Source organism: Cololabis saira, chromosome 4 (assembly GCF_033807715.1).
Source record: "Cololabis saira isolate AMF1-May2022 chromosome 4, fColSai1.1, whole genome shotgun sequence".
Classification (NCBI taxonomy): domain Eukaryota; kingdom Metazoa; phylum Chordata; class Actinopteri; order Beloniformes; family Belonidae; genus Cololabis; species Cololabis saira.
Window position 1 is genome coordinate 35,701,371 of NC_084590.1, and position 15,886 is coordinate 35,717,256.

Here is a 15,886-nt window from a genome sequence, read left to right on the forward strand (position 1 = left end):
TGAAGCGCTACTGGGATAAGCCTCTGAGACACAGAGTGCCCCGGTTTTTCAGGGCTGGATGTCCAGGGCATGGAGGAGATTGGGCTCTCCGGGCCGCCGCCGGTGGAACCGTCTGTCGCCTCCCACCTCCACCCTGACCGCCGTGCAACCTTGCCCCTCCCTCCCTGGGAAAATGGATAGGCTCACAGGCTCCATATACCAGAAGCTTTATAAATCCTCAGCCCAGGCTGTGAGGGCGCTTAATGTCGTCACGCTCCTCTCTGCTTACCATGCAGAGCTGCTGGTGGACATGGGACAACAGTTCGACTCGGGCTCCCCCAACCCCGCTGTGTGGGAGGAGATCTGCATCACCACCGATCTCATCCTCCGCAGCTCCCTTTGGTGCTGTGCAGGGGTGTGGCCACTCCCATGGGCCTCGCCGTGGCAGGCGAGCGGTCGTTATGGTTGAACCTGTCCAGCTTGGCTGATAAGGAGAAGCATGGACATCATGACAGCATGGACTACGGAATTCGACCCGTCTAAGGGCCTGTTCGTTCCCGCCTTCGACACCATGAAGCAGGCGTGCAACCTCAGGAAGAAAGAGGGAGAGGCTTTCAACCTCTGCCTCCCTCGTAGACCTGCTCCCCGCCCGCCCCAGCTTCCTCGCCAGAGCTTTGCAGCCGAGGCCAGGGGTTGCCAGCGGTCCCACTCACGGCAGACTTTTGTCCCGCCTGTTGAACGGGCTGTGAATCCCCCGGTGAAGAACCCCCGCCACAAACCGTGGGGCAAGCAGTCCTTTGCCACGGCTAAAAACCGTCCTACTAACCCTTCGGACGGGAAGAGGAAGCGTGCCACCTGATTCACCTCACCATTCTGGGGGGACTTGGCACCAGCACCTAGAGGTCCCTGTTCCTTTCCCCCTCGGGACAGATGTACTGAACCTCCCTCCACCCGCAAAACGGAGGAGAGCGCCAGATGCTTTAATCTCTCCTCAAAAGTACTGCGTGGCGGCCTTTTCTGTTCCCCCGACCCGTAGCCACTTATCAGTTCGAGCACACGTACCCCTGGTGCTCCCTGTTTCAAGCCCCCTCCAGCCCAGTTCTGGCCTGGAAGGAGGGGGCTCCTCACTACTTCAATGTGGCCAACAAGCACCAGTTCACCACAGTGCACACCGTTCCCCACATGTTCACATAAAAACTCAGCTCGTGCAACCAGGCTCCTCGCCAAGGGCACGGCTAAAAAATTCAAAATCGAATATAAGCCTGACACGGGGTCCCTCCCGTTGTCACGGTTCCCCTCGCCCCCAGTAGAGGGCGCCAATACTCCGCTCGCCAGCCGAGCTCAGAGATGGCAAGAGGTCGCTGTTCATTAGCCCTGGGTTCTGAAAACAGTGATGAGGGGTTACAGTTCGCCTCCTGACCACCGAAATTCAACGACGTGTTGGTATCTGTTGCAAACGCGGACGCTGCTCGGGTGTTAGAGGAGGAAATATCCTCTCTACTGAGCAAGGGGGCGATCAGGGTCGTTCCGGAGGGAGAAACTCAACTGGGTTTCTACTCCAGGTATTTCACGTTCCCGAAGAGAGGGGGGGGGGTGGGCGGCTGAGGCCCATCCTGGATCTGCGGGTTCTGAACTCTTATTTGAGAAGATACACGTTCAGAAGGCTCACTCTCACAGTGTTGTCTTGAGCCATACGTTCCATGGTTTACTTCAATCGACCTGAAGGATGCATACTTTCACGTCCATATGCTCCCAGTGCGCAGGATTTCTCAGGTTCGCCTATCAGGGCACAGCCTATGAGTACATGGCACTTCCATTCGGGCTGTCACTAGCTCGGAGGGTGTTCACCAAGTGCGTGGAGGCCGCTCTGAATCCTCTGAGGGATTCGGGGCTGAGGATTCACTCGTATATAGACGCTTACCTCCTCTGTTCGGACATGGAAGCCCTGTCGGCCCGAGATCCAGCTACTCTGATAACTCATCTCACAGGGTTGGGTTTCAGAATAAACTATGCAAAGAGCTGCCTGACGCCAACCCAGCGCATAGAATATCTGGGCATTTTGATAGACTCTCTCTTTCAGAGCCACTCTGACAGACAGGCGGAGTGAGAAGTTTATTCAGTGTCTGTCTCGCTTCAGCGAGGAACGCACGCCGCAGTTCAGGGGGTGTCTCAGTCTTCTGGGCTCCATGGCTTCGCTGTTAGCGGTGGTCCTGTTAGGCCTGCTGAAAATGAGAGATTTCCAGCGATGGGTGGCCTCGCTACGTTTATGCCCCCGATGTCACTGCTCCCGCCCGGTTACGGTGACGACGGCTTGCCTTGCGGCTCTGAGCCAATGGTGGGACCCGGGTCTCTTCAGCAAGGGATCCCCGCTCAGGTATGTGTCACAGAGGAAAGTGATTACATCCGATGCCAGCCCGACCGGTTGGGGATCTGTTCACGAGGGCAGATCGGTGAACGGAACGTGGCTGTCACAGCTGCGCTGCGCCCACATAAATTATTTGGAGCTGCTGGTGGTGTTTCTGGCTCTGAAACATTTTCTGCCCTTCCTCCAGGGCTGCCATGTTCTGGTAAGGAGCGGCAATTCCACAACGGTGGCTTGTATAAACCACCAGGGAGGGACCCGCTCCCTGCCGCTGCACAAGCTGGCTCACGCCTTGTTAACTTGGAGCAGCGGGCATTTGCTGTCTCTGCGTGCGACGCACGTCCCGGGCAGGATGAACACAGGGCCGGATCTCCTCTCGAGAGGAAATCCCGTGTATGGCGAGTGGGTCCTCAATCGCCAGGTGGTAAGACAAATTTGGGAGAGATACGGCCAGGCCGCCGTAGATCTCTTCGCATCGCGAACAAACGCTCAGTGTCCTCTGTTCTTCTCTCTGGTTCGTGACGATGCACCACTGGGAGTGGACGCGCTGGCAAATACGTGGCCAAACGTACTGCTTTACGCATTTCCACCTCTCAGCCTGATATCTCCCACTCTGGCGAGAGCGAGGGAGCATCACCTCGGTGATTATGGTCGCTATGCGCTGGCCAGGGAAGCACTGGCTGGCGGAGATAGTCCAAATGCTCTCGGCCCAACCGTGGCCACTCCCGTTACGCAAGGACCTGCTGTCCCAGGCAAACGGGGAGATATTTCATCCCCATCCGGAGCGCACAACTATGTGGGCCTGGCCCGTAAGAGGCTGAATTTAACCGCTGTTGGTTTACCACCCAGGGTGGTGGAAACCATTCAGGGTGCCAGGGCTCCATCTACACGCTCATTATACAATGTTAAATGGGGTGTGTTTGAGGGCTAGTGTGAACTGAATAATGTTGTCCCTTATCAGTGCTCCTTGGCGGAGGTATTGTGCTTCCTGCAGGTGCTGATGGATAAGGGGAGGGCCTTCTCCACCATTAAGATGTATCTGGCTGCCATTTCTGCCTGCCACGTCGGCTTTGGGAGACATACTATCAGTCAGCACCCGCTGGTGTGACACTTTATGAAGGGCGTACGCCGGAGGCTCCTGGTCCCCAGGACCCTTGTCCCATCCTGGGATCTCTCTCTGGTGCTCAGTGCCCTGTGCCAGCGCCCGTTCGAGCCTCTGGAATTAATTGACATGAAATTATTGTCACTTAAGACTGCTTTGCTCTTGGCTTTGTCTTCAGCCAAACAGGTGCGGGAGATGCAGGCTCTCTCTGTTCCTCCTTCCTGCCTGCAGTTTGCGCCGGGTTTTAATAAGGTATCCCCAGAGCCGGATTAAATAAATGGACTACACTAGGCAGACTGTGATTTTTTGGCCCCCCTCCATCGATGTTATTTATGAATTGAAATCTTAAACTTACCAAAGTTACTAATAAAGGTTAATTCACATTTTACATATCATGGTCATAGTCAAGTTGGTTCTTTGTATTCCAAAATAAGTCATGTGTTGTATATTAAACAGTCTATCAGACTATTTTTTGATTTTTATTATTTATAAGTTATTACACCGCTCTATTAAATGCTAATAAATTATCCGTATCTTATAGATTGCGAGTATCATTGTTAAGGTATTAGTACCAGTAAAAAAACCAATAGGTGTCAGCATTGCTATGTAAACAGAGTAAAATAAGATAAATGTTTTAAGCTATTGCATTTTGCAGAAAATCTTAATTAAATGGGTTGATTAAATTGAATAGTTAAATAAGAAGTCAAATCTACAAAGACCAATAAAATTTGCAGTAGGACAAAGTGTGCTGTAGTATGTATGTCTGTATGTGTATATGTATGTATGTGTATGCGTATGCAGAGCCGTCTGGGAGATTTGCGAGGCCCTGTGCGAAATGGCCGGGGGGGGCCCATGGGGGCGCGAACTTTTTGGGTTTTTCGGGTCAGATCGGGTGTCTATATGCGCAATTTTAACTCTCCAATTAGCATAATACTGGATACCTTCCCCTGCCTCATCATCATCTCTTGCCTCAACGCGGGGCCCCATGGCTGCTTGAGACCGGGTCGGATCAGTGATTTTTGTAACAAATTTATCAAACAAGCCTTTCAGAGAGGCATTAAACTCTTCCATTCCACCCGTCTGGATCAGAGCAGCTTGTGTCTGCGCTTGGTCTGACGCAGTTGTATTGAACAACAGACCCGCGCATCATTGCACATATATTTATTGATATGCACAGACTAGCACACATTTAGGTCTGTAATGGAATGTGACTGTTGATATTTATAAGGGAAAAAAAGGAAAAAAAAAAAACGGCCCACTGCGCGAGGCCCCCGTTCTGACCACCCTGTGCGTATGTATGCGTATATATATGTATGCATACTAAATATAGTAATAATGCACACATATATATATATGCCTTAGTTTTTTACCGGCATGGTATCAACCATTAATATGTGTGCAGACAAAAAAATATATATATTTTTTTGTCCCTCTGCATGGGCCCCTCTCCTGTCAATTGGGCCCTAGGCACATGCCTAGTTTGCCTTTGCGTTAATCCGGCTCTGGGTATCCCTTATTCCTAACCCTTCATTCCTGCCAAAAGTGATACGTCCATCTTATCATTGTGCCCCTATCGAACTGATAGCTTTTCATCCTCCACTTTTCTCCTCTGCCGAGGAAGAGAGGCTGAACTCCCTGTGCCCGGTGTGCGCTTTACGCACGTACGTGGAGAGGACGAGGGGTTTCATGAAAGCTGACCAGCTGTTTGTGTCCTGGGCTTTATCCCATAAAGGAGAACCCATTTCGTAGCAACGGTTGTCTCACTGGATATTGGATGCTCATTGGATCAGATTGGCGTATGAGTGCAGGGGCTTACAGGCTCCGATGGGCTTAAGAGCCCACTCCGCCCGGGGCGTGGCCACTTCATGGGTTTAAAGGGGTCTATGTCAGAGACATTTGTAAGGCCGCAAGCTGTGCTTCGTCTCATACATTTGTCAGGTTTTATAGATTGGATGTTACAGCGCCCTCTCTGGCTCATTCTGTCCTCCATGTGGGTGCTGTCTGATCTACACCTCGTTTGTTCTCTGTCTGTTGGGGTCAGAGTGCCGGCTTCGGAGAGCATGGTGCAATTCGGAGTTGTCTATATCTCTATAGGCTGAGATACCGAACGGAGTTAGAAAGAGAACATTATGTTACTTACGTTACCCCGGTTCTGTGATAACGTAGTGAGGTATCTCAGTACACTCCCCTCCTTGCAGTACGCGAGGAAGACGCATGCTTAGCATGTCAGTACAACTGACGGCAGTGGAATATAAGGGAGAGGGGCGGGCTCTCCTGTCACTGCTGTCATTGGTCCGTCTCCGACAGACGGAGTGTCATTGGAGCTTCCGTAGTTCGACCGCATGAGAGCGCTCTCCTATAGGCTGAGATACCTCCCTACGTTATCAGAGAACCGGGGTCAAGTAAGTAACCTAACGTTTTGTAAGATCATAAGATCACACTGACTCATTCAAGAGCACTGTTGCGTTTTATGAATAAAAATAACTTTTTAATAGGCTTCTAGTACATGAATTTAAAAAAATGACCTGTGTGGCATTATTACTGGCTCGTTTGAGCACAGGACAGTCGTGGTTCAGAAACAAGAGCAATTGTTTTGTTATTATTATTATATTAGTTTAGACCAGGGGTCTCGGAATCCAGTCCTCGAGGGCCGCATTCTTGCATGTTTCAGATGTTTCCCTGCTTCAGCACACCATGATAAAAGGAGCTGTGACACCAACAGAGCTGTCCAGACCTTGATGAGCTGGTGACGACCGTTAATTTGAATCAGGTGTGATGATGCAAGGAGACATCTAAAACATGCAGGAATGCGGCCCTCGAAGACTGGAGTCCGAGACCCCTGGTTTAGACCCATCCATCCATCCAGCCATCCATCCATCTATACCTGTTTCAGTGCTGTTGAGGGTCATGGAGGCATTTTTTCCCTTCAAATGCAGCTCTCTCAGACACCAGAGAACATTTAGTCTCTTTTCAGCTACAACTGCGTCATATTTAAAGTCGTCCCCAGTAGGACATCTGTAAATCAGTACAGTTTAGTTATTGAATTATTATTCTTCCTGACAAATGTTTTACCATCGTAGGTGTTCAACTGTCTCTTATTGTGAGAAAAATTACGTACTTGAAAAAGTTGAATGCTTTTAACAGTTTAATTACAATGTCGTGGCTCAGTTATGGGAAACTCAGTATAAAAGTAGCTAGTAGCTGAGCTTTTTATCACCTCAGTCTCAGAATTTGGAGATCTAATTTTTTTTAATTATTTGTATTAATGTACAGAGCTCATGAAAATCTACATAATAGATGTTAAAACATAGTTTTACAAAGATATTCCATAAAACTTTCATCATTAAGTCGCAAAGAGATGTCTAATGTGCATTTTTATTTCCAGGTCTTCAACCAGAAGATGCGGGAAACTCGCTGGATCAAACAGAGGCTTTAATTCAGGTGGAGGGTGAAGAGGTGCCTGCGTCCAAAACGGCAGGAGACGAGCTTCCCTGCAGGACTCTGGTGCTGCGCAGAGGCCTGGCTCTGGCCGTCATGCTGGTCATCTTGGCTGCTGGAATCATTTCGAACGTGTTAATCACTAACTTGGTTACATGACTGGGAGCGAAGTCTACTGTACTTAGCAGGGAGAGCCCTTAGCCACCGGTGCTCAGCATAACGCAGGTACTTGTGCTGCATGACGAGGTAGAAGCACAAGTGCAGATGAGCAAGAGGCAAAGAGAATCAAGAAAGGAAGAAGCCATGTGATGAACAAACAAGATATTCTCTGAAGGCAGCCAGTGTCAGATTAATCAAAGTCTGAATTAAGTTTGTTCTTATGAGAATCAGAATCAAGTCAAGTCAGAGAGCTGACTGTGTTTTAGACATGCTTTGACATACTCAGGAGGTTAAAACTGCTGACTTCCTGGTTGGTCAAATGCACCATTGTCTTTAGGTGCATCTGTTTCAAGACCCCCATCACATGCTCTAACAGATAACAGGTAAGCCTGTTATTTGTTTTTTGTCAGGGGGGTCGACTGACAGCCGTCTCATTGTCTTTAAGGGTTAGTTGACCATCTGATGACAAGACCACTTAAGGTTTCTTAAAAGGATGTCTGTTGCTCTGCACAGCACAGATAAGTTGTTTATTAACTGGAAAGTCATAGGTGTGACTTTTCAACCATCATCTGATCTGTTTGACCATCTGTTTCTTCTAATTGTTCATTGTTTACCAAATATGGTTTTTCCTGTCATCCTTGCTGAATAAAAAGGGCTCGACTGCAGGGAGAATTTGGTCAGAAGGCCTGACGAGCTCTAAAGAGGAGGGCCATGTTGCCCTAAAGCTCCTCAGGACTTCTCTCCAACCTTCTGCAGAAGGCCTTGAAAATCATTCCACAAGTCTCTGTGTCTTTCCTAAGTTATTAATTTATGTTGTGATGATTTAGGAACCTAACACCAGCCACAGTCGAAGAGTTGAGTTACATTGAGGAAGGTTTAACAGCTGTTTTGCTTGACATATTAAAATAAATCTTCCATCTTTGGTTCACTCTGACGCTTTATGAGAAACTTTGATCCGGAGGGTGTGTTGAGTTGATCAGGTCTATAGTGTGGTTTCTCTCTGCGGAGTGGGTCTCTGGCAAGGGCACAAAGAAATGCACGCTTGCTCCCACTGCAAGAAGAGTAAGGGCTGCAAACATCACGAGGCCACGTCTGACGATGAGCTGGCTGGGGGAGAGACGGCCAGCTTCCTGCTGCCGGGCCACATGTACCCCGTTTGTCTCAGTGTTCCCATCATAGCACTCCGTGCTGACGGACATGTAGCCATCCGCCGACTGGGTGAAGTTGTCAAATTCAGCATTGGTTAATTTGTTGTCTTATAGATCATAAGCTTGCATGAAAACATGACATTAAATAGATAGAAAAGGAAAATACTTACTCTCTCACTGCACACTGTTTGAACAGCAGGTCCCTCTGTGTTTGATGAGCCAGCCGTGCCAAATAATGACAAGTTTGTCGTTTTCTGAGCTCGTTTCACAGCCTGCAAACAAGCAGACAGAAAAGCTCAGCTACTTCTAATACTTGTGATTGATTGTTACATGAGTCAATAAATTCTCATTCCAAGTCTAAATTGAGGCCCTGTGTGGTTTCAGTTGTTAGATTAAGCCAAGAGCCTACCTCCTCTGTCATCTTCTCCCAATTCAGCTTAAAGATGACAGTAATGTAGAAAGTGGATTGGAAGACTACGCAAACGAGCAGTCCCAGCCAAAAACCTGAGGAGAAAAATGTCTGAGTGCAAAGAAGTCCTCGCTTGAAAAAGAAAATCACAGAATAGGAATGTGTTTCAGGTACCTAAAACTCTAAGTTTGGCAACAAACATTAAAGTAACGCTCAAAGAAAGCCCAATGCAGTAGTATCCAATGAAATTAGCCACAGCTGGTATCTTCTGTTTGCCTGTGCCCAAGAAGATGCCTGTGCACACACACTGGGACATGAAGAAGCAAATTCTTATTAGTATGCAGTGTCTCGTAAACATGCAGCTATGTGGTCATTTCTGCATTTTCAACATTTTATGGAGTATATTTAAATTAATCTGAAATTCACTGAAATAAAATGAAGACTGTCGGCTCACCACAAGACCATCAAAGAACTGCAGGAAGCAGTACGCATTCATCAAGTGCGAGACCAGACCTATGATCTTCCTGAAAATGAGGTTTTGCAATGAAAGACTTCCATTCAGATCATACCAGCAGTATTTAAAAGGAGTGTTACTGAAAGGTGACTGCAGCAGTTCAGACGCACTCGTCAGAGGTGAAGATGAAGCCGATCACTGATTTAGTAGAGCCAAGCACAACTCCTTCAATAACTGCAAAGCTACCTGAAAAGAAAAAGGAAAAAAAAAGAGCTGGCAAATCTGTCAAACACTAGAGATGCTACAGATAATCACAACTGATACAAGTCTGACCTGAGCTGACCTGCAAGAGTGAGGGACACCTTGCTGGTTAGGACCGCCCTGGCACTGTCTCCTGCACCGAGAGCGTTCCCGACTCGTGCACATGCTGCAGCTTGGATACCGAGTGGGAACTATGTGTGGGAAAGCATAAAGCATTTACTCTTATGCAGATTTGATACAAGTTTAAAAGTCACACAGCTGTGCTCCACATGCAGTCAGTACACGGTACCATGTAGGTGATGAAAGCCACCATTATCACAGCATGCTGGGCTGCAAGCTCATCTTCACTCAGCATTCCTGATAAGTGTAAGTAAAGGGAAATGATCAGTCATGTCACGAAAAACGGTGTTCTTATTGAACGGATTATTTCGTTTACCTGCAAAGAATCCCCCGAACTCATAAACCCACCACTCAAAGCATTTCATTAAAGTGCTGGGGACGGCCAGCTTCATGTAGGAGCCCCACTCCTGCAGTGATTCTGCAGACCAGCCTGCAGGGGGAGGAAGAAGCTCATTTATGCTATAGAGGAAAAAACCCTGGGAAAAGAACAAGGTGCCTGTAGTCTGTACGTCACCGCTCCAAGTGTAAATGTCCCTCACCTCCCCATGTTTTCACATGGAGCTTCTTCCACCAAATGTAAGCAAACAGAAAAGCACTTATGTAAATCTGAGACAGAGTGTTGGCTGCTGCAGATCCACTGGAAAATAAATATTCAGGGTAATGTTGGTGTGTGCAGAAATATTATTCAGATTTAAACATTGATACTGAGCTGTAAGATCATGTTTACCCAACACCGAGATCCAGCCAGTAAAGGAAGGTGTAGTTTGTCACCACGTTCGCTATGTTTGCCAAAGCAGCAGTGTACATTTGTGGCAGAATTATACCCTGAGAACAAAGACAAAAGGACATGGGATTACCATGACTCATCAAAATGTCGTACAGTATTCAAAATTAACATAGATTATGTATTTGTTTATTTATTTACAATATTTATACATTCTAACATCAGGTTATAAAGAATCAACATCCATGCACCTGATTCTGCAGGTAGGACACCTGAAGATGATGGAGGAACATTGCCTGCAGAGAATGATTTTTAAGTTTATAATAATGTATTTGAAAGTCTGTTAAACAAACACTGAATACTGTTCATAAACAGTATGTTAATAATGGGATAAATGAGGGGTGAAAGTAATGACTCACTGGCACCGCAGGAAGAAAGGCTGTAATATACAGTTGTGCTATTCTGGAGAAAGAAAAAGAGAAGTCTGTCATTTGTGCAGAAATATAAAATTAGAAACAGCATTTTTGGATATCAATAACAAGGCAAAACTGTATGAATTTAATCTTTTGGTACCAGCATAACAATTTTATAACTGAATACATTTATTTAAGCTCTTATTTTGGCATGACATGTTTCCTAAAATCTCTACGTTTAAAAACATAAATTAGGTTTTTTCTAGCTGAAAATATTCAACTTTATGTTAATTTCCAGAACAAAAACCTGTGAAAAAATGCCAGGTTCAAAATTGTTCTTAAATTTTGTTGAAACATAAAATCAGATGGGTTTTTCAGGGGGAGTTGTTTCTTTTATCATCAAAGCAAGCAAAAAAAAAAGTCAATAGCCAGAACAGAAATCAATTTCAGACTTTTTTGGGGATAAAATATTCTATGAATCAGTGTATGAATGATGCATGAATAGACTCTCCTCATATAAATACTACTTCTGTGTGAAGTGTTTTAAAATTTCTTGAAGTGAAGATTTCCAGTTCAATGAGTAAAGTGAGTAAAATCTCTTTTTGAGAAAGTAGTCTCTGAAGGGACATGAAATGTACTCTTTTTTCTTCTAACAAGCACCCTTTACAAGTCAAATATATCTTTATGAAACTTCCTTGACTGAAGGCAAAAATGAAGATAATCAATTTTCTTTTGTTATAAGCTTTATGAGATGTCATACTGAAATATGTTAACAAGGTATTGTGTAAAAAGATATTAATCATCTCAGACATTTTCTATCTGGAGATCTGATTCATTCTACAGAAGATGTTTTATTTTGGTCAGGTGAGAATGAGCCTAAACCAGGTCCTGGAGGGCTGCTCAGGGACCTGGATGTTTCAGATGTTTCCCTGCTCTAACATGCAGGGTGGTGGCTCTCGAGAACGTTGATTGGGAAACACTGAGCTTTTTGTAAGGTTCTCTGTTCCAGGGAACTTATAGCCGAAGTAATATAGTAGGTAGTAGTAATATAGTTAGTAATATACTAAGAACCGGTTTCATCAAATTTTGTCGATATCTGTCAGCCTTTTTTATTTATCTATTTGATTTTGTACCCTGGTACAAACAACCATGCACTTTGAAAAACATTTGACATCCAAATTCAAAACTGCACATCAAATATCTATTTATATGCATTAATTTATTTTATTAAACTGTTCTGTGAATTGGTGGACGCCAGAGTTCATGTAGGAATGATAGTATAGGGAGAGGGGGTCCCACATCACCCGCGTTCCCTCGCCGGCCTGGGATAGGTGGGTTGGGATACCCGGGCCTGGCGGGGCTCGCCGTGCAGCCTGGGGTGCCTTCTGGCGGTGCTGGACCCCCCCCCGGGGAGGGGGAAACGGTGCGTGATTGTGTGTCTGTTGTGTGGGGGGGGCCTCGCAGGCGGTGGGTTGCCTCCCTCCTGCTTCTCCCCTCTGTGGGGTCGCCGGTGGCCTGGGTTCCGGGTTCTTCCGTGTCGGCCTCTGGTCTCGCGGGTGGCGGGGTTGCTCCCCCCCCTCCCCCACTATAGATACACTTCAGGTGGAGCTTTGTTTGGTTTATTACACACACACACACACACACACACACACACACACACACACACACACACACACACACACACACACACACACATATAGCCACTCAGTCACATACATATACACACACATACACAGGCACACAAACATATACATACACACACACATAGCCACAAAGACATGTACACACACACGTACGCATACACATATACACACACACACACACACACACACACACACACACACACACACACACACACACACACACACACACACACACACACACACACACGCATGATCATATACATACACGCATACACACACATACACATACACACTGGCTTGTTCACCTGCATGCTGGCTCTGTAGTTTTTGGGGTTAGGTAGCGGTAGTGGTAGCTTAGCTCAGACTGCGATCAGATCTCAAGATTTAGGTCGATTGCTGTTCATGTTTTGGTTGGCTCCGTGCCGGTTTCGTGTTTTGTTTGTGGTTTTTTGTTGCAGATTTCCAGTGCTTGACGTGTGTCTCCGTGTGTTCCTGCTTCCTGGATTGGCAGTGGATGTCGTCACCCCCCCCCCCCAAAAAAAAATCAAAAAAAAAATCACTGGGTTTCTATGTGTATATTTATGTATGTGTATGCATATGTATGCGTAATTGCGTATATATATGTATATATATTAAATATAGTAATAATGCACATATATATACCTTTGGTTTCTACCTTCATGGTATCAATCATTAATATGAGTGCAGACAAGGTAAAAAAAAAAAAAAAAGATAGTATATGGATATTCCTGGTTAATACAAAACGTTTCTTCTACTTCTTCTTCTTCTTCTTCTTTTTTACCTGCCCACAAGTGGTAAAAAATAATGGTATTGCAGCATATTTGGGGTACCTGGCCACCTCGGGGTCCTGGCCCAGACACAGCAGGATGGTCTGGGCATTAATGAGGAGTCCCCAGCAGGGCAGGCAGAACAGCAGCAGAATGATGATGCTCCGCTGAAGGATCACTCCCACCTGGTGAAGGTTCTTACCACCAAAGGTCTGTCAAATTGGAAGCGTTTTAGACACAAGGCTGGACACAAACATGATGAATCAGATATAAATGTTAAGTGTAGAATGTAAGCTTCCAGAAACATCTATCAACTTTCCATGGGTAGTTATGCTGGGGAATTTAAGACATTCTCCAATTTGAAATCAGATTATCTGTGTGAAAAGAGCTCCTGAAAATCAATGCAATGCACAGATCAGTTAAACAACTGAAACGATACTGGGACAAATGAACTGAAATAGCAAAGATAAACAGATAAGGACCCATCAAACTGTGCTGTTTCACACGATCACCTACATTTTTGTATGTAAACAGAAAACTTGTTTGCAGCAGTCAAAAGAAGAATTCTAAAATGACACATTTTGTGTTTTTTAGTTCAACTTTAATACCAAAAAGCAAATCAGTATGGCTTAACTGGATGTAGCTTCTTGGCTCAAATAGATTGGCTTTAACAAAACTGGTGTTACATACATGATCATAGACATGATCTGCTTAGCTGCACAGCTAGAAGTTTGGCTTGATTTGCATTCAATAAATAAAAATGAACGTTTTAGTTCTCTTTTATAGGATAAACTGCAGTTTCAGAAATTATAACACTTAATTCTATTTAACTCCTATTAATTCCCATATATTTCCATAAATTCCCATTGAAAAGTCCTGATATTCTGTGACCAGAGTAATATATGACATATAAAGGGATTTCCAAACCTGAGACACTAAAGTATCACATGCCAGCCCCAGACCGTATCCTGTCGCTGCCGTGGTAACATTAATGGTCTGAAATGGACAAACACTGTCAGATCATTGATTTCAGTCATCGTGAGCAACTAATGCTGGTGGATTCAGAATTGTTTGTTTCTTTTTTCTCCTGCAGCTTCCTGGAAATTACATCATCATTTGTCATTTTCTCGCAAGAGCCTCCACGAGTCTGTGGAGAATAAAGCCGACCACTTACAGCAGACGCTAATCCATAGCCAGCCATCACCTCATTTCCCAGACGTCCACAGAACATGGTGACCACAAACGGAAGCAGATAACTGAGGATTCGGGAGAGCAGCTAGAAAGACAAACATCAACAGTGCAAGTGCAAAAGCCATCAGCTGACAGGTAATATTTCAAACAAAACCTGTAATCAATAGCCATTGTCTCTGCAAGAGTTATTGCCTTTACTTCTGCAGATTGCAGACAACTATAAGCAACTGAAACTTCCCAAACTCTATCTTAAAAACTCTCACAGGCTTTTAACTTTTCTTTTTGTTTTTAGCAAAGGAAGAGTTTTATCAGTCTTTTCATGCATTCAGCTGCATCAGCCTCCACACATCCTCTTACAGACAGAACAGGGCATGCGAGCAGTGCCAGTCCTTACCAGAGGGCCTGTCATCCTCAGGATGTGGTACAGTTCCTCCCGGTGGGCCGCGGTGACCCCGCAGCGCGCCCACCTCCAGCAAAAAGGCTGGTCACTGGACCCCTCCATGTCTGCAGAGCGAAATACTGAAACACCTCTTCACTAATGCGTCTCCTCTTTTCTGATGTTTTATCTGTGTTCTCTGGATGCTGCAGAGGACGGAGACCTTGCTGCAGTCAGAGCTGACCTGGAAGTAAACCAGAGCCAGCTGCAACAACACAGATTGTAAAACAAAGGCAAGAAAACACGCTGCAATCAAAACAGACCTCAAGATGGAGAACTTGAAAGCGAGAAAGTTTGAATCTGTTTGATTGAATGGGGTAAAACACAATGAGCCTCCCCTGGTTCTGGCCAGTGGAGGGAATTCTCCAAGAATAATCAGATTTCTATCAATCCAAAAATAAAACGTCTACAGAACGGCCGACCAAATACGGACATGGCTGGAGACAATGAAAATGTAACTCTCTGGAGTCTGTAAGGTCTTTGGGGATTACTCAACATTTCAGAACCCGGTAAGCAGCTGTAGCAGCAACAGAAATTAAAACATTACGTATAAATACCATTGTCGAGACATTTCTTATGACAAACAATAAAATCAGCCTCTGGCAGAAGAAGAGGATACTTAAGGACTAATGAATACAAAAGCAAAGAACAGTCCACTGTGCAAAAACTACACTTTTATTGATTATGATAAAATATGTATTAATGGTTTTACAAACAGCATTGTTTCTTTTGCCGTTCCAGTAGACAGAGGTAGTTTTCTAAGCAGTTTAACAGTCTTATGCAGATTAAAATGATAAAAATGCAGACCACTGAAAAGAAAACGCATTCAGCAGTAACGTGGCTTGTTCCTCACCAGATTTGGTAAAGTTGAGTCAAACTGACATTGTTCGAATTGATAAATGACAGTTAATAAGTCCACGACAGTTAAATGTGGCTTCACGGCCTGATTCCAAACATGGGTTCAACCGCTCCAACGGTTAGGTCGTCTCTGCTACTGCGTTGTGGGGAAAAATGGATCAGGAGCAGATGTTGCATTGATCGAGTCCTCGGTTAAGTTGGCCTTCGCAGAGTGAATCTCTGGTAAAGGCACGAGGAAGTGCACGCTCACTCCCACAGCGAGAAGAGCCACCGCTGCAAAAGCCACAAGGCCACGTCTGATGATCAGCTGGCTGGTGGAGAGACGAAGACCTGTCAGCTGCGTCTCAAAGCTTCCATCCTTCTGCTCTGTGCTCACAGACGTGTAGCCATCTGAAGACTTG

At 45.5% G+C, this 15,886-nt stretch overlaps 3 protein-coding genes across 4 annotated transcripts in view; 1 reads left to right on the forward strand and 2 right to left on the reverse strand.

Moving 5' to 3' along the window:
- Nucleotides 1–7,812, forward strand: part of LOC133441875 (multidrug and toxin extrusion protein 1-like) — a 29,771-nt gene extending 21,959 nt beyond the window's left edge. For both annotated transcript variants that reach the window (XM_061719605.1, XM_061719606.1), the window contains exon 17: nucleotides 6,829–7,812. In XM_061719605.1, coding sequence (XP_061575589.1) covers nucleotides 6,829–7,040 — 212 coding nt within the window. In that variant the 3' untranslated portion in view covers nucleotides 7,041–7,812. The remainder of the gene's footprint in view (nucleotides 1–6,828) is intronic.
- On the reverse strand, nucleotides 6,666–14,693 carry LOC133441874 (multidrug and toxin extrusion protein 1-like). Its single transcript, XM_061719604.1, has 17 exons — nucleotides 14,586–14,693; nucleotides 14,175–14,276; nucleotides 13,928–13,996; nucleotides 13,064–13,212; nucleotides 10,576–10,618; nucleotides 10,408–10,452; nucleotides 10,160–10,257; nucleotides 9,972–10,069; nucleotides 9,749–9,862; nucleotides 9,602–9,669; nucleotides 9,395–9,503; nucleotides 9,222–9,297; nucleotides 9,052–9,121; nucleotides 8,772–8,904; nucleotides 8,598–8,692; nucleotides 8,359–8,460; nucleotides 6,666–8,254 (listed from the first exon to the last, which is right to left on the reverse strand). Exons 1-17 carry the CDS (start codon nucleotides 14,691–14,693, stop codon nucleotides 7,979–7,981), a joined length of 1,755 nt encoding a protein of 584 aa, XP_061575588.1. The 3' UTR covers nucleotides 6,666–7,978.
- Nucleotides 14,694–15,336: 643 nt separating this feature from the next.
- Nucleotides 15,337–15,886, reverse strand: part of LOC133441878 (multidrug and toxin extrusion protein 1-like) — a 63,002-nt gene continuing 62,452 nt past the window's right edge. The window contains 1 exon segment of the mRNA XM_061719611.1: nucleotides 15,337–15,882. Coding sequence (XP_061575595.1) covers nucleotides 15,619–15,882 — 264 coding nt within the window. The 3' untranslated portion in view covers nucleotides 15,337–15,618.